We start from the raw sequence: 18404 nt of genomic DNA on the forward strand, positions 1-18404 counted from the left end.
AACTGCATGCGTGTCAGTGATGGGTCATGAGCAAAACGCTTTGTAGTGAATCAGAAGAGCCGACTCCCATTGAGTGAGAGCCGGTGTTGTCTATAATATGTGAAACATATGTCAAATGTATCCCTCATGAATGATATCAAATCAACTTGAGCCACAGACAACATTCCCGTAACAAGGTAGAAGCCGCAGTCAGTTTTTGGCAGTGACTTTTATATATCCTTTATTTATGCAGTTAAAAAACCAATCTTGTTGACATTAAAAATGGCTTTTGTCATTGTCTTTTGGACAGCAGAAATTGGCCCTGATCCCTCACTCTGATCAGTGTTGGGAAGATGTGGCCATGGATGGGCCAGCGCATCCAGTGTGACAGGGAGAAAAACAGTGGGCAATGTGTGTTTTCTCGTGAGGCGAAGAGATCTATGACAGCCCGGCCGTATCTCTGCCAAATCTGCTCCACCACCTGTGGGTGAAGCCTCCATTCTCAGAACAGTGGATTCCCCCTGATCAGGAGGTCCGCCCCCCTGTTCAGAATTACTGGCAAGTGAGTTGCTTGAAGGGAGAGGAGCCGTGTGCTGCTCCACACAATTATTTCCCTGGCTAACCTGTATAGCTGTTGGGAACGGGTACCGCCCTGGTTGATATGAGCAACTACAGTGGAGTTGTCTGTTTTCACTAAAACATGTTGAGCTTCTGAAAATACTTCTGAGCATCACCTAAGCCTGACAGGTTTAGCCACAAGGCTCTCTCACCCGAGACTGCAAGGCCCATAACTTGCGACACCCTTGGACTGCTCCCCTGGAGGAGCGAAGAATGAGCTCATTAACCACGCAGATTTCATCTCAGAGAGCTGGGTTTGGGGAACCAGAGTCAAGCTGACGGCTCATGTCTTCCAGAATTTCTGCCTGATATGCTGATAGCAGTGTGACTGCATTAAGCAAGCATACTGACTGTGCAGCATATTTGTACATCCTTTGATAAATAGATGCCGTGAAGCAATCCATCTTGCTGGGCAAAGAAATGCCAGAAGAAGCTGAGACTGCCCTGCGGTTAGGGTGAAGGTGATATGCCACTGAAGGCTCCACTGCTGGGGGTTCAGTCAGCCCCAGTTCACCCATCCCCTGGATCTCAAGCTTAGAGCAGCCCTTGGTCGGAAGCTTGCTTTTAAAAGGGCTTGACCAGGAGTGACTCATTTCTTTCATGCAGGCAGAGACTGCTGGCAGAAGCTGCTTTGATGGCAGCAGGGCTGGTGGGAGCCTCTTGCCATCATACAGGTCGCGTTCTGCCCCTTCGGTATCCCGGGCAGCTGGCCATGGGATGCCTAGCTTGGTAGAAGCCCGTTTGCAGACCTCGTACAAATAGCTGTCCTCCGGGGGTGCAACTTCAGCCCCACTCGGTGGCCTGGACTGCTGAGGAGGGAAGGTAGAGTCATCCTCCTCCTCATCCATGTCCTCTAGGTTGAGGAGGTCGGAGTTGGCATCGCCCTCCGCATCTTCGCCACCCGGCTTGCCCACATTTTGATCGAGAAGGTCCTCGAACAATGGGGGCATGAGCGGGGACTCTTCTTCCATCATGTCTGCCCAGCTGGAGGCTCGCGGATGACGGATATCACTCATAGCAGTAGCAGCCGACAGGCAGGGGTCCTGACTGTTCGTTACTGCTACCCTCAGCCTCCTTTCCAGGACTTTCTCTGGCATCAACGCACAGTGTGGGCATCCCTGGGGGTCTGCCAGTGAAGCCTGAGCATGCTTGGCACCCATACAGACAATGCACGTTGGATGAGGGTTCCTGCCCGAGATGGTGGCACCGCATGATGCAGGGCATGGGCGGGATACAGCCTCTTTGGCCTTCGGTTCCGACCCTTTGGCGGGGGTAGGAGCCGTAGACATGGTTAGCGGAAAGGGGTGAGACTAGCCTACACAAGGCTCATCGCGACACGTTAGCCCGTACGTAGCTAGGACTAGCAGCGGGGGTTAAATCCGAGCTAGTCGCCACGGGAGTCAGCTCGTCGTGTCATCTTAGCTGCACTCCGCTAGCAACTTAATACTAACCAAACCGTAGGTTGACTAACAAGCTAATGCTAGTGAGATGCTAATATGGTTTGTGGCTTGCTAACAAGTTAATGCTAGCCGGACACTGAAAAAATAGCTCGTCGTAATGCGTTAGCCCGAGTTACACAACGTCGGCTACCTCGCTAGCTAAAACCAGGTTTCTCACGGGAAGAAAGCGAGAATGAGTTAGGAGGGGCTGGTCAGCCGTGTTAGAATGAAGGGGCGGAGCCCTGAGCACGGCTCGACATGTCTGTCATAGACAGACATGTTGTCATTGGAGTAATTCCCGTAGTGAAACACCGAGCGTAGAAAAAGAACTGAAAATTCTAGATCTCAGAATTATACAAAAAAGTCTTTTTCAGGGAACACAAAATGGGTTAAGAATTTAAAGCTGTTCTGCAGCAATGGAGGTTGATCAAGCCTTGAAAGTTGGTGCTACTCATTGTTACAAGTGGTGCAACTTTTCGGGATTAGTTACAACCCCCTTTGACTGCACAAAAGCAGTCTTGCAACACACTGTGGTGCCATAATCTTGTGTGCATCAGTAGAATGGTATTGTGCTGTAGAAAGTAGTGTGTTGCTACAAAAAAATGGTGTGAAAAGGGGAACTTTTCCATGTTTATTATATTTTCTTGCTGCGATTGTTCTTGTTTTATTGTAAGGTGACCTTGAGGGTCTTAAAGGCGCCTATAAATAAAATGTATTATTATTATTATTATTATTATTATTATTAACTAACAATGGAAGAGAGACGGACCATCATACCACTTAAAAAAGGTAGGTCTTTCCTACAATGAAGTTGCAAAGAAAGTCAAGGTGTCAGTGAGTACAGTTTCCTTCACCATCAAAGGGCACTCAGAAACTGGGTTAAACTCATACAGGAAGAGATCTGACAGACCCAAAGCCATAACTGAATCAGAGGACAAGTGTCTGAGAGTTGAAAGCTTCCATGATAAGCGGCTCAGAGGATCACAGCTTAATTGTGGTCATAGTAAGCATATTAAGTTTCAGTCTCAACTCTGAAGAGAAGACTTCAAGTTGCAGGTTTGACAGGACGAGTTGCAGCAAGAAAACCACTGGTAAGACGTCAGAATAAAACAAAGGGGCTTGCCTGGGCCATAAAACAGTGGATTACTGAAGACAGGAAGACGGTTTTATGGACTGGTCAATCAAAATGTGAAATCTTCAGTTTATCACGCAGGATCTTTGTACACCGTTGACTAGGCGAAAGGATGGTTCCACAGTGTGTGGTGTCAACTGTCAAATATGGAGGATGAAGTGTGATGTCTGGGGTTGTATTGCTGGATCCAGGGTTGGTGACTTGTACAGAGTGAGAGGCACCCTGACCCAAATTGGCTACTGCAGTACACTGCAGCCCCATCCAATATTCTCTGGTATGTACCTATTTGGTCATGGGTTCATCCTACAGCAAGACCCAAAACACAAGCCCGAGGTATGACAGAACTACCTCAGGAAAAACAGAACAAGATGGTAAGCTTGAAAACATGGAGTGGCCAGCACAGCCTCCAAACTTAAACCACATTGGGTTGTTTTGAGATGAACTGGACAGAAGAGTGAAAGCAAACGTACATACAATGCCACACATTTATGGTAACTTCTGCAACAGATATGGGAAGAACTTTCTGAAGAACCTTTGATTTCTATTGTAGAAAGAAGGCCATGGGTGTGTTCAGCTGTTATATCTGCCAAAGATGGCTACTTTGAACAGTCAAAAGTTTATATAAATTATTATAAATTGATTCCATGATTTCTTTTTAAACTCCAATTGCTTATTTGTACTATGCTTTTATTTCAGAGTGCAATGAGACAAACTGCAGAATTTTCAATAAAAAAATAAAATAAAACAAAGTTGGGGTTGATCGCTTGATCTTTAGTGTATGTCATTTTACGGAGTTTATAAGTTAAACTTGAAAACCACTTCAAAGCATTTTCTTCTTTTCAGTTAATGTGAAAACAGCTAATTCCACCACATTTGAACATTCAGTCACATATTTAAACATATATTTACTTAATGTTTCATTTACTTTAGGTAATTCTATTTCAATTACATTTGTATTCAGCATCAGCTGAACATAATACACTTTCAATTCAAATGCAGAGGGATATTTTGTTTCAAAAGAGATAAGTTAATTCTCCCCAAAAAGAGAACTCTAGCTAAAATCAACTCCGTCCACATGTAAACCCAAAGAACGAAGTCAAACGCTGCCAAGAACATGCCAAATCCTAACTGTGTAGAAATGTTGGCGAATCAGAAGTCTAGAAGCCTGGGAGGGAAAGCGGAAACGGGTTTGTTAAGTACTTCTGAAAAGCTTTGGAGGTTTTCTGGAAAAACCAGCTAATTTTTTGTTACTTTTTAAGTGCCTTCACTATTTCAGATGTTAATAACTGAAGACAGTATTTTGGCTGGTGTAGACTCACAACTTAGGAATGAACAAAATGCATACAGAGCGTGCAGAGCGTGGGGAGTGAGTTGGAGGGTGGGGTGGGCTGCTTTTAACTATGTAAAGCACTTTGTGCTACATTTTTTATATGAAAAGTGCTTTATAAATAAAGATTGATTGATTGATACAGCATACACGAGTTTCATTTAAAAAAAGAAATGTATTCAAAACCGACGTGGGGATTTGGGTTTTGAGAGCATCTGTGTTGAATATAGAAGCCACTACGAAAGTTCACCCTGACTCCTTTGTCTTTCTAAATAGAGGGACAGTGTGTGTAACTGCGTGTGTATATGTAAGCGTGTAAAAACTGCAGGTAGTAAGATTAAAAGCAACACTATTATCCGCATGTGGGGAAGTAGAACTTCATCTCATGTAAAAAAAAAAACGTGGCGCACAGCGTGACGTCAAAAACGGCGCACAAATTTGACATAAATAACTAAATCTCCGTTTTCCTTGACCACGCCTAACCGCAAAACAGGCGTTGCGGTTTCGAGCATCTCCGCCGTGGCAGGAATTTTTTAAAATCTAAACACAGGGATACAAGTATAAAGCACCATTGACGTTGCAGTGACGACGTCAAGGGTGAGTAATGGATGGCACCTCTCACGCCACAAGTAGCCTGACTTTAGCCATATTGTTTTGTTAAGCTTGCTCTTTTAATTAGCGTCTGGAAAGTGTTTTAATTTCAGGTCTGGTGGTATCAAGGGCGGAGATTTCGGTTTTGGCATTGGTGGGGACGGATGATTGGGGCGAACTCTGCCCTGTTTCTTCTTGTTTTTTTTCCTTCTTGTCTTTGCTTCTTGAAAAAGAAAGAGAAATATACTTGCCTACATATGCTATTCTACATGTTTTTAAACCATTTAAAATTACAATTCATAGTTTTATATGTGAATTATATATGTTAAATTACTATTAAACAAATTACTAAGTATTTTAGACTTTAGTTTACTTCAGCCATATTCCATATAAATCAGATATCATACAAAAATAAAAAAATAGCTTCAAATACAGTCATGACAATAAAAGAATATGACTTTAAGGACTTAACAACATTACTTCAGTTATAGTACACCAACATCTCTTATACATGAGCACTAAGGGAACACTGAATGACCTGGTGGTTTTTGTCCATAAAACTACTCATCTAAGATTACCACAAAGTAAAAGATCTCTCAGCAAAATTAAGCAACATTTTAGGCGCACTATTGCCCCCATCAAATCAGTGAGCTGGGTTTTTTTTTTTAATTCTGAACATAAACTACTGTTACAGCAACAGACATGGACTACTGGTGCCCCACACAACAACTCAGTGTCCACTATGTGAAGGAGCCAAACACATGCCTGCTCCTCTCTTTAGCTGAAATGAACTGCTGGCATATTTGTTTTACATCTATACTGTCCAGTCTCTCCTGGTGGACATGGCAACACGTTATTCATGGTTACATACAATTTTAGACTGATGTGGGCCAAAGCCTAGCACATACTTGCCCTGTTGGGGGGGGAGTGGTATACATATACATTAGTGATGGGTAGATGAGGCCTCGTGAAGCGTTTCAGCACATTCCCCAAACTGTATTGATACTGTGTCGACACAGTGTTGCTGTTTTGCTCCATACTGACACCTGCTGGACCTTAAATATCATTGCAGGCAACTTACTTGAGACTCACAACAGACACTGATTCAATGACCTAGTCATTCTTGTATACACTGTAAGGTATTGTACTTTCCATGGAATCATTTTATATCTTTTTTTTTTTTGACACCATTTCCCCAGCTTTGGAAAACACACGCTCACAGGGCACAGATGAAGCTGGGGTACACAAAAACTGTAAAGCCAGGTGGAAAAGGTTCGAATAAGATGTCTTCCTATTCCCCCAGTACGTTAAAGGATCCTCTGATCTTGGAATGTTTCTCTCTGCCAAGTAGCGCTTTTGTTTGTGTAAGGAAGCTTCGCAGAACAGATGTGACATTTAACCTGCATAAAATAAAATAAATAATTTACCCTGCAAGTCACATTGCTTTTTTTCCTATTCTGATAGATTACACTGAAACAAAGACAGATAAACAGCTACACAATTATACAGTGAAGTCGCGTTTATTATTATATTTACAAATATTTACAAAATATCACAGTTTTTGTCTTGGTCGTATCATTTTATTTTGTTGTATTTATCCGCGACACCTTAAAGGCCGGTCTGTAAAAATATTGTCTGACATTAAACTGGTCTGTGACGCAAAAAAGGTTGGGACCACTGAAGTACAGAATCAGAGAGTTGCTAGTTTGTTTTGCTGTGACACTTATCCTCAGATATCCTCAGATCTGAACAGACTAATGAGTACCGGGAACACTGAATTTCCCGGCGGAACCCACCGGAGGGTTTATTAATTTTTATCTAATCTAATCTAATCTAATCAATGAACCTCGTGACTCATTTCTCTCAAACAAACCATTTTCTGAGCTGGTAGAAAAACCTTTTTCTGTTTGTTGATGTGAAAGTTTGCTTTGATTCTGTGCAGAAGAGACAGACTCCAGAAAAAGCTGATAAATGAAATATACTATATATACTATGTAAACTTAAATGTTTCATTGCGAGATTCTGTCTGTGGTGTTTGTCTCTTATACAGGTACAATGATGACATCATGTGGTCTGCTAACTGCCCAGAACAAACCAGGTAAAAATCTGATAAACATTAAAATGAATTTTCTCTTTATCATCAAAAATTAGTAGAGTTACATGGACAGATTACTCGGCAGGAGAACAATCTAATTTTGACTTTAAAAAATAAAAGTGTGACTGCTGGAATTATGCTTGTCTGTTAGTTCCTCTGAAGAGCATTGAGGTGGAGCTGGAGGTGAGGGACCATGTGGCTACAGTGGTCTCCATTCTGAACTATAAGAATAAGGAGGACAAACCATTAGAGGCTGTTTTTGTCTTCCCTCTGCCTGGAGACGCTGCTGTCTGTCATTTCAGTGCTAAGATCGGACAGACACAGATTGTAGCTGAGGTGATGGAAAAACAGAAGGTGAGCTGGACAGTAAATATAACCTGATTATTGTTATTTTTAATCTTACTTATAAACACAGTGAATGTCACTGACATGTGCCACCTGTCCTTCAGGCTCGTGAGGAGTATGATGATGCTCTGAGCTCGGGTCAGCAGGCCTTCCTATTGGAGGAGAGTGATCAGAGTCCAGATATATTCTCTCTGAGTGTGGGCAGTCTGCCTCCAGGAGAGAGCGCCTCCATCAGGTTGGAGTACGTGACTGAGCTGGCTGTGCAGGCTGATGATGGTCTGAGGTTCTGTCTGCCTGCTGTGCTCAACCCTCGATACCAGCCTCGGGGTAGGAAAAAACGTTGACACTAACAGAAAGCCTCAAACTCACACCTCTGCATAGAAAAAGGTTTCATAACTGCAACTATGGTGGTGGAGGAATTTCCAACCTCTTTCTCTCTCTCCGTCTCTCTTCCTCCATAAATAAAATATTTTTGAATTTGTTATGTAGACAAAAAAGATAAACTTGAAAAGAATTAAGCGTAACATGGAAACATAAACATTGAAAGCAACTGTCTTTCTCAACACTTTATTTTCAAGTCCAGAATCTATAACATGATTAGGGGATGGACTTTGGGGTTACGGAGTATCTGTGCTGTGTTAGGCTATGTCATTCTTTCTTTCTCATTCTGCATTTATTCTGTCTTTCAAACATACAAAATTATTTGATTGCCCTTCCACCATTACTATAACTGCAGTTTCTTTGCTCTTTGTGTCATTTCTAGCCACAATTTAAACACAGGGGTTACTGTGGCTCCTCTGAAAGAGAACACCTCAAATCAGAAGTACTTGACTCCCTGGTATAACTCGCAAATGTGCACCTTAAAGCAGATAAAGTAAGCTAGAAACAGTGTCTCACTAATTAAGAAGATCATCATTTAGCTTAAAAAATAGTTTTTTGCTTTATAAAAAAGCCTTCAGTAAAGCTAGAAGGTTACTATTCATCACTGATTGAAGGAAATAAGAGCAACCCTAGGTTTCTCTGCAGCATTTTATTCTATTACATTGTCTACAATTGTGTACAGTATCTTATTCTTATCCTTTTCCAGTGTTTTTCTAATTTTTACTATGTAACTTTGCACTGTCCACTTTCTGCTGTAACAAAACAAATTTCCCACAGGTTGGACTAATAAAGGTTATCTTATTGTATCTTATCTTAGCACTGTAGTCAAGCTGACAAAAAGTCAGAGCTCTGCTGAGCCAACCATTCCTTTAACGTTAAATAGTAATGAATTCATGAATGTCTTCACAAATACAATTTTAACTACTAGAGGAAAAACATACTCATAATCATCTCACTGACTTAACAATGTGTAGAGTTACTTTCAGTACCAGTGGTATTTATTTCATCTTTTTCTTCAATTGATCTTTCTGAGTTAACTTCAGTAATTACTTCATTACTTCCTCCTGCTACGATTTGTTCCCCCGGTTCAAATCACGGACAAACAGTATCCCACAGTTGTTTATGTTTTTAAACCCATTTTGCACAGAGAGGCATTTTTTGAAAAATGTATTGATAGCAATGTTGAATATTATTACAGAGGGAAAAAAAAACTACACACACACCGTGACGCCTTTGTAAATGGAGGAACAGTAACTGCGTGTGTGTATGTAAGCGTGTAAAACCTGCAGATAGTCAGATTAACAGTATTTTGTGTCTATCTGCAATTCATCTCATGTAAACAATAACGTGGCGCACAGTGTGACGTGAAGAAAGCCGCATACCGTTGTTGTTGCGTGGCAAACGCTGTATTCCTCGTCCACGTGTAAATGCAAAAAAGGAGTTTTAAAAAATCTCAGTTATCGGTGATTCAAAAACGTCGTTTACGTGTGGACGAAACAGCTGCGTTTTCAAAAATACCTGTGTAGGTACGGACGTAGCGTAAAAGAGTTAGTAGTTACTCTCTTACTACCTGTCATTTATTGCAGATTACTTGTATTTGCTTAATTGTTTACTAAATGTTTGAGATGTGAAATAAACCGCAATGGAGCAAAATATGGGTGTGTGTGGTTGGAGGATGTGTTTGTGTGTGTGTGGGGGGGCGCGAACAGTTCTCTTGTAAAACAAAGGGGGGCCTAGCAAAAAAAGTTTGGGAACCACTGCCTTAGTTACACTGCAATAGGTCAAGGTTCCAATGAAGCATTAAGTGTTTTTCTTCACTGAGTGTTTTTTCACTCACTATACGTTTACACATACCTCTGCATTTAATTCAAGTTCTCTTCCATGGCATGTCTTTGTCCTGTTTTCCTCCTCTCACCCTGAACCGGTCTTGGCAAATGGCTGGCCCTCCCTCAACCTGGTTCTGCTGGACGTTTCTTCCTGTAAATAGGGAGCTTTTCCCTCTCATTGTTGCCAAGGAACTTGCTCATAGGGGGTCTTTCGAGTGTGGGGTTAGTGCCCTACAGTCTGTCTTTCTCTGCCCGAGTGTCCTCTCCTCGTCCAATCTCTAAAGTAGAGTCCAACTGTTCCCTGGACCCTCTCCAGTACCTCAACACTGATCAAACCCAGGCCACGGTAGGTAGAATGCTGATGTTTCTGCTGTGTGTGGTTGTTACTTATAACTGAGAATTAAATATGAATGTGTTTGTGGTGTGCAGGTCAAACTGGCTGCAGGACACAAGTTTGACAGAGATGTTGAACTGCTGATTTATTACAAAGATGCTCACCAGCCCACTGCTGTGGTGGAGGCAGGACAGGCCTCTGCTGAGCCGGGTGAGTGGAAATGATAGGAGTAGTTGGTTTGAAAATGTAAAAAAAAAATTGCTTATCTACTGCTGCTTGGAAGTTCAATTTGTTGGCATAAACCAAAAACAATTTCTCCCATTTTTTATTTTTCAGGCTCTCTGATGGGTGATCCAGTGGTGATGGTGAGTCTGTACCCTGAGTTCCCCCAGTCTGCGATGTCTTCATGTGGAGAGTTTGTGTTCTTAATGGATCGATCTGGAAGTATGAGTAATACTCGCATCCGCAGTGCCAAGGTATTCATAATATATTTAGTCATAAACTCATAAAAAGTTTCATGTTGTTCCTCTCACACAGTGGCTTCACCATCTTATCCATGTTCCCTTAAGGATACTCTGCTGCTCCTGTTGAAGAGCTTACCAAAGGGCTGCTGTTTCAACATTTACAGTTTTGGGTCCAGATATGAACACATCTTCCCGTGAGTCTCTCCCAGCCCAACAAAGGTCCTTTTGTCCTTGACATGAAATACATGCATGTTTGTATTGGTGTCTGTGTGATGGCAGTAAGAGTGTGGAGTACAGCCAGCAGACCATGGAGGAGGCTCTAAATACAGTTGAGCAGATGGAGGCTAATCTTGGAGAAACAGAGATCCTGGAGCCCCTAAAACATATTTACAACCAGCCCTGCATTCCCAATCAGCCTCGACAGGTAACACACACTCACATGCTCTTCTGGTTTGCTGTCCTCGTGGGGACATCCCAATAACATAATGCTTTCCCTAAACTTAACCATTAACCATAAACCAATTGTAACCCTAAAACACTAAAACCACAATTTAAGTGTGAAAAATGCCTCCAACAACGTGGGGACCTGGATTTTGGTCCCCACCAGTACAGTAAATTTCAGACTTTGGTCCCCACCAAGATAGTAAGAACCCATATGCGCACACACACACACACACACACACACACACACACACACACACACACACACACACACACACACACACACAAACTGCTTTGCATTAATCTCCTGGAAATTTCCTTTGAACTTAATTTTACTTTCTGCTTGCCTTGCTTTAGCCTTAGAATCAGAATAACTTAGAACAACTTCATCTTAAAATATAATGATTTGGGATATTTTAGCTTTTTTTATATCACCATGAAGATGCTTTATAGGGATGTATCTACATAGAGCAGATTCAGTTTCATAAAAACATTGGACAAAACTTGGACCACACACGCTCTACAAATGTTTCTCAGCATTGGCATTAGTGTACAATCTAACTTTTAATATATCACATATTTTAACCCTGTGAATATAATCGTTGTTCATGTAACAGCTTTGTTCTTTAGTTTGGAGTTCATACTAACTGTACATTGTTCTTTGCACACTACCACAAAAACATTTGTGTTTCTGAAACCTAACTCAGCTCTCAGAACAAGCTGTGTGTTTCTGGGTCTGATGTTATGTCTTCATGTGCCAACTCTCCTCTCTAGCTGTTTGTCTTTACTGATGGAGAGGTGAGGAACACCAAAGAAGTGATAGATCTGGTGAAGAAGAACTCAGATTCTCACAGGTGAAACCACAAAAACACAAGTACGTCTACACAATTACAGAATGTCCAACATGTCCTCTATGTAGAAAACTGTTGTATTGCAGGTGTTTCTCTTTTGGGATTGGGGAAGGGGCCAGCTCTGCTCTCATCAATGGGATGGCCAAAGAAGGAGGAGGTCACGCTCAGTTCATCACAGGGACTGACAGGATGCAACCAAAAGTAAGACATTAAACACAATTAAAAGTCAAGTTAAGCATTGCAGCAGCAGCAGCAGATACATATTTGTGATCAGACCTGCAATGAGTAAAATGTCTGTTCCAACTGTTTGTATATATTTGGAGAGTTTTTCATTATTTTTCAGGTGATGCAGTCGCTGCGATTTGCTCTGCAGCCGACTGTGGTCGACATCTCAGTCACATGGGATTTACCAAAGGAAGTGTCTGTCACTGTCCTCTCTCCACCAATCACAGCACTTTTCCAGGGTCAGAGGTCACTGATTTATTCCCAGCTCAGTGGACAGGTAGGAGCAGCAGCCTCTCATGTTGTTGTTTAACTATTTCATGACTTCTGACCCTGTGATGCTGTGTCAGAGCTCAGAGGCAGCAGAGGGCTGTGTGACGGTGAAGTACAGTCTGGCAGGTCATCCCTCTGAGAACCAGCTGCACTTCAGTCTCAGACCTGCAGAGGACACTGGGTAAAACAGAGTTTAAGAAACTCAGTACTTTTCAATGGTTCATGACTTTAGATATATTGGGTTGAAAATAGCAGTAGATTACAATGAATATGAACTGAAATATGTTGTGTTCACATCTGAAATAAAGTATTTAAATAGGTCAACCACTGACATTTACTTCTTATTGCATAATCTTGGTGACTAAGAGTCGACATGAGTAATTAACCCTCTCAAGGCAGGCGTTGCCGATTTGCAACAGTTAAAAACTAACAACCTGATTACCCCACATACATATTTTATGACTTCTTTTTACTCAGAAGTGATTGAATGCAATAGGATATTAACCCTCTCAGGCTCAAATTAAACTTTTTGTTGCTAATGCACAACCAAGTCCTGCAGTGGTACTTCTGAGTCTCTTCATAACTTCTACTCCGCATGCTGAGCTTATCCACAAACCTTTTAAATAAAGTAAAAAAGATAACATTCTCTTGTTTGCTGTAATTACTAACCACTCACACAGGAGGAGACACTTCTTTCTCACTATCAGTGAGAATGAATCAGTGGAATTTGCTCATTGAGATATTAATTATAAATTCTTTTAGTCTTAATCACAAATATTGTAACAATCCAAACTCTAATATCAGCGCTATCAGCAGGTTTAAAACCTGAAGAAAGTGCTCATGTGTCATTTGGATTTTGATTACTTCTAGGTATGAGCATTTGTTTTCAATCATGGTATCTGATGTGATTTTTGGGGAGTTTGACTCCAACTCTATATAACCTTTAAAAAATACAATGGTAAAAAAAACAAAGAAACACTTAAGTCACCCATCTCTTGGTGTGTTCCTTCTTATCTGCAGATTAACAGTCCACAGGTTGGGTGCTCGAACTCTGATTCGCTCCCTGGAGATGGAGGAGAGAGAGCACAGAGGACAGCAAGTTGGAGGTGTGAAGGAGAAGGTGGTGCATCTCAGTGTCCAAACAGGAGTGAGCAGTTCTTTCACTGCCTTCATTGCTGTCAACAAAGACAACAGCGAAGTGATTCAAGGACCTCTTGTGTGCAGAAATGTTCCGACACCCTGTGAGTTTTTGCCAAAAGCAAAGCTAAAAGTCAGCCACAGCTCTGAAGCAAAGATGGTTGAGCATGAATAAAACCAGTAAAATGTTTGGTTTAAGAGAAGGTCAGACCCAAATGAAAAGAATGATTAGCAACAAGATGGTAAAAATAATGTAGGTACTGATCAGACAGCAGTATGAGAGAGAGGGATGCATGTAAAAAAGCATTGGTTACCCAATAAATTTGTTCCCTAATACTTTTAAGTGTTGATGGAGTCTTTACGTCATCTTACAGTAGTTTTGACCCAGAGGATTCTGCAAATCGTTATAATATTGTCAGCCAGCAACTTTTGGTGTGTATGAGTTATGTAGGAGTTATGTTATGTTATTTTAGTTATAAAATCTATGGCATTATTTTTGTGCCTCTGCTCTGAGTGTATGTATATTATTTTTGTAAGTACAAATGTTGCATTTTCAGGAGAAAATTATTTTGAATGAAGAAAAGCTTAATTTGAGCGAACAAAATTCATTGCTGCTAAATGTATTTCAGTGTTTGCTAATATCTATATACACACACAATAACAGCCCCTCTCGCTCAGTTGTTGGCATTTTCTCCTGCTCAGATCTCTGCTCTGTGTGCTCATAGACATCTACCGTCCTGCTCTCAGTGTGACGATCATGCTTTCAACACCTCTGCTTACTGCACGCTCAACTCTTTCTGTACACTGTTGTAAATGTGCCACAAAACCAACCAATCACAGTTTTGGATGCAAAAATTCTGGTTGGCTCGCTAGCTACTGTATTCCAAAAAACACTGTCCAAAATGTAGCTAAATCCAGTGGACTGGTTTGGTTTAAACTAGACTAAAACCAACAATGGTCTTAAAAAATAATATTTTTTAAAATAAAATAATTAAACATACTAACTGAAATGGGTTGGGCTACACCTTGGACAGTGTTTCTGGAATGCAGTAGCTAGCAAGCTGATTGGAGACCAATACAGCCAATTGTTTGTGGTGAGTCATGTATGAAGCACAACAGCCAAAAGGTTTGAAAATTCTTTTTACTAACGTGTTTTCACCTTTCTTTCTTTTTTCTTGTTCTTTTTTTGCGTTCTCAGCATTCAAGGGATTAGGTAAGGAAAAATGTCTTCTTTTGTTTGTTTGTTTTTTTTAATATTTTGTGTTTTGTAATTATAAGCATACCCACTTAGCAAAATTGGTATGGCCTGGATCTGGCCCACACAATGTGCTTACACATGGCCCACATACCGCAAAGAATGACGGCCCTTTGGTGGTCCAGATCTGGTTTGCCAGAGATGGCCCACACATGGGCCAGAACAAGGTCAGTTGCAGGCACACTGGTGGTCCTGTGCCTTATGTCAGCCTTATGTGTACTTTAATCAAGCCATGTAATAACAACATGTGCCGGAACATAATAGCGCAAAAGTAACATGACGAAACTCTGTTCAGAGAATGGACTAATTCTTTTATAGCTGCCATGACACCAGTCAGTCAGAAGTGCCGGCTTGATACCAGATCTGGGCCAGACCTGCTTGCTATTTGGGTAGGCTGCTGTCTAAAGCAACAAAAAACATATGAACCAGTTCCTGACATATAGCAGTTGAAGAGTTTTCATTGTCCTACATTTAAGAGAGATGCCATTGCATTTGTTGCACATTTGTTTAGTCAGGGCTTCCACAGCCAGTGGAATTGGAGCAGCTTTACTTTGTTTAGATGACCATCACTGCACTGGATGGATGCGGATTTCTATTTATCAGGAAGGAATGAACTTAATCTCAGTGTTAGTCATATGAAAGTAATGAATTACCAGATCACCCAATTGGACTGTAGTGTGTGTGTGTGTGTGTTTTTTATAATAATGACTTGAGCTTTACTGAGTTGCGGTCTCTCTAATCTCTCAGCAGCTCATTGCTATGAACCAACAAAGTCTCACAGCAAAAAAGGGCTATTTCCTCACATGAAGAAGAAACTACCTGTCTTTTGGAACTCTCATAAGATGCCTGCCAAGCATTATGCTGCTTCACATATGTTTGTTTACGAAGGTAATGTTGGTTAAAAGTAGACACATAAATCTTTTAGTTTCCATCTTTTACAGAATATCAGGGCACCCAATAAATTCTTCATTGTTGTTGCCACATCAGACTCATCTTACCATAACACTGCACTGCAAAACTTTACATGGGAAGAAGTGAGCGCAGTTTGGTACCACAAAAAAAGGAGCAAAAAGTGCCTTACTGTAAATTTACTGTATAATATTTATTTTTTTTAATTAGATAGAAAGGCCATGACTGGACACTTGATGTTCAGTTATTATTTCATCTTTGTACTTTTTTTTTCCCAGCTGCTGTGCATGAGCACCTATCCAGAGACCCTTTGCTACAGTTAGTCTCCCTCCAGGAGGCGTCTGGCTGCTGGCTGCTTGATCCAGCTCTGGCTACTGCACTGGGAAAGACCAGCAAGGAGGTGAAAAAGTCAAAGCCTGAAAAGGTGGGTTTTTGTCAGTTTCAGTCATTACAAAAAGTGATGATATGCATGTTAATCAAATTTTATGGTACAAAATATAGAAAGAAATTACAAATATTAAACATAACATAACCCAAAAGATGAAAATGAAGTCAGCTGTAGTAAAAACTGGCAAAAAGTATTTCCCTCATAAGAGGTGTCCGTGAAGGTATTTGCCTTATGTTACATTAGTTATGTTATCACAATTGTAAAAACTAAGATCAGAACCCTTTTATGTAAAGGTAGTTTGTTGAGATTATGTGTGTAGAAGCATTAATTTGTCTTGGTGTACCTACATTCACATGTAACTGGCTGCCTGTTGCTGTTTTAACTCCATTACTTTCTGTTGTTGCCCGTTCTCTGTGCCATGTATTGCCTGGTGTTCATATAAGAGCCGGAAAGCCCTGGGTTTCATGGGGGCAGGGTTGGTTGTAATTGAAGGGACCCAGGCTTCTCATTCCAAGTACCACAGGGGTCACTGAATGAAAAATTGCTTCCTTGAAAAAGACTAAAATTACAGTTCAGTGTAGAATATTACCTAAAATAAACTATATACAAAATGCCTTCAAATGACAGAGATGCAGAAATGTGTGGATTTCCTCCAGAGCCATGGCTCAGTGTCTGTGTGTCTAAATTAGTCTCACAGACCTGAATATGACACTGGAAGCCATTTATATTTCTGAACCTGTTTAAACTGCTGCTCACCACTAACAAGCACAAGCATCAATTTTGGACTTTTAAACCTTTTCATAAGTTTTGCATCTTTTCCTTCTGATTTAAAATCTCCCTTATGGTCATTCATACTACACAAAGTAATTAAGCAATAAACAATTAAATGACCGAGAAGTTAATTTTTCACTTTCATCTATAGAAATTTGTTTGGTTTTTTTGTGACTAACAAAAACTGGACAGTCTAGAGAATTTTACACATTTATTTACTATAATTTAAGTTCAAAGAGTCGTACTGACAGGTTTCCTTCTATGTTACAGCAGGTTTTTCTTCATTATGTAGAAAAACGGTTAAATATGTAACAACTTTAGTTTCAGTGGTCCGACCCACTTAAGATCAAAGTGGGCTGAACGTGGCCTACGGTGTAAAATTAGACACATCTGGTCTAAACAGAGTATTGCAGGAGATGATGCTCTATCAAATACCTTCAGAAATACCCCAGGATAACAGCAATAACACTGCAGGAGAGAGAAGCCTCTGGCAAAACACACAAAATAAGTGTGCATGGCTTGTTTATTGTACTGAATAAAGTCAATTGCTCTCAGGCTCGGTGTGTGTGTGTGTGTGTTTGTGCTCCCTGTTTTATTTGTCTTTTATTGGGGAATTAGGGCAACAATGAAGTGTGGGCCACCGTTCTGGCTCTGATCTGGCTTCATGCTTTCAAGATGGATGCAAAGGACGAGTGGGAGCTTCTGGCTATGAAGGCTGCCTCATGGCTCCGTGCTCAGAATGGTAGTAACACGATAATAACAGAAAATGCTGCATATCCATGACACAAAGTTAAAGTGAGCTATTCTTGCAAATTCATTCTTTAATCCTTGTGTTTTGTGTTCTTAGCACCATGTGAGTCAGAGTGTGTGGACGCTGGAAATGTCCTGTTGGGTTCCAGCGTGAAGAAAGAAGCTCTGGGACTCTGAGAGTTTTCTCAAAGAGCTAGTTATGCCAAATGCCTTTTGATTCAGTGTTGTGTCTTCTTCATTCACGTTTTTCACTGACTGTGTGTTTATACATAATTCTGCATTTAATCATCAGTTATTATTAATCTCTGGCTCTCTTCCATAGCGTGTCTTTTGTCCTGCTCCCTCCACTCAGAAATAAGAGAGAAAGCACACTAATGTGCACACTAATGTACACGCTTAATGTGCCCTACACGCTTGTGCCTTGGGAAACGTTCGTCTTTGTGATTAAGATGTGTATATTAGCAAGCAATTTATTTTTAATTTTTTTGTACATTTCAGTTAGAAAAACGAGGAGAAGCCTTAAGAAAGGAAAGGGTTTAAAAAGCTCTTCAAAGTCAAGAAAAGCAAGCCTTGTGGAGATCTCTTCTGTTGTGTTTGCTGGCTGTCAAGCTTCACATTGTTACGTGGTGTGAGGGCAGCACGAGGCAACTACTGTTGTGATTTGGAGCTATATAAACAAAACTGAATTAAATTGTACTGAATGATGTCTCCGCTGTTATATTTATTGTTCATGTTTCATTTTTATTTTGTTGCAATTGTTCTAAATGCTTTTTGAACTTAATCAAACTATTTTATTTGTATTTCCATTTGTGCCTTGAACTGAAAATTAAAAATTAAAATTGGTGCTTGGAAGATTAAGAATTTTTCTTTGGTTTA

At 40.7% G+C, this 18404-nt stretch overlaps 2 protein-coding genes across 5 annotated transcripts; one reads left to right on the plus strand and one right to left on the minus strand.

The window, feature by feature from the left end:
* Window positions 1-839: 839 nt before the first annotated feature.
* On the minus strand, window positions 840-1886 carry LOC146693877 (uncharacterized). Its single transcript, XM_085478679.1, has one exon. It carries the CDS (start codon window positions 1884-1886, stop codon window positions 840-842), a length of 1047 nt encoding a protein of 348 aa, XP_085334805.1.
* Window positions 1887-4971: 3085 nt separating this feature from the next.
* LOC146693878 (von Willebrand factor A domain-containing protein 5A-like) lies at window positions 4972-18372 on the plus strand. Of its 4 annotated transcripts, none has more exons than XM_085429851.1 (19): window positions 4972-5092; window positions 7137-7184; window positions 7333-7535; window positions 7631-7853; window positions 9895-10079; window positions 10163-10277; window positions 10404-10543; window positions 10637-10725; window positions 10811-10955; window positions 11747-11826; window positions 11910-12024; window positions 12167-12325; window positions 12396-12499; window positions 13339-13559; window positions 14654-14668; window positions 15458-15598; window positions 15898-16043; window positions 17397-17520; window positions 17626-18372. In XM_085429851.1, the coding sequence occupies exons 2-19, from the start codon at window positions 7142-7144 to the stop codon at window positions 17703-17705; spliced, it is 2328 nt and encodes a 775-aa protein (XP_085285977.1). In that variant the 5' UTR covers window positions 4972-5092; window positions 7137-7141; the 3' UTR covers window positions 17706-18372. The 4 variants fall into 4 exon arrangements, with proteins under 4 accessions (XP_085285977.1, XP_085285979.1, XP_085285980.1 ...); XM_085429853.1 differs by having other exon boundaries at window positions 15461-15598; XM_085429854.1 differs by lacking the exon at window positions 14654-14668.
* Window positions 18373-18404: the final 32 nt, after the last annotated feature.

The sequence above is a fragment of the Copadichromis virginalis genome, linkage group LG14 (assembly GCF_057382275.1).
Source record: "Copadichromis virginalis isolate Kocher_CV1m ecotype Utaka linkage group LG14, C_Virginalis_male_GT1.1, whole genome shotgun sequence".
NCBI lineage: Eukaryota > Metazoa > Chordata > Actinopteri > Cichliformes > Cichlidae > Copadichromis > Copadichromis virginalis.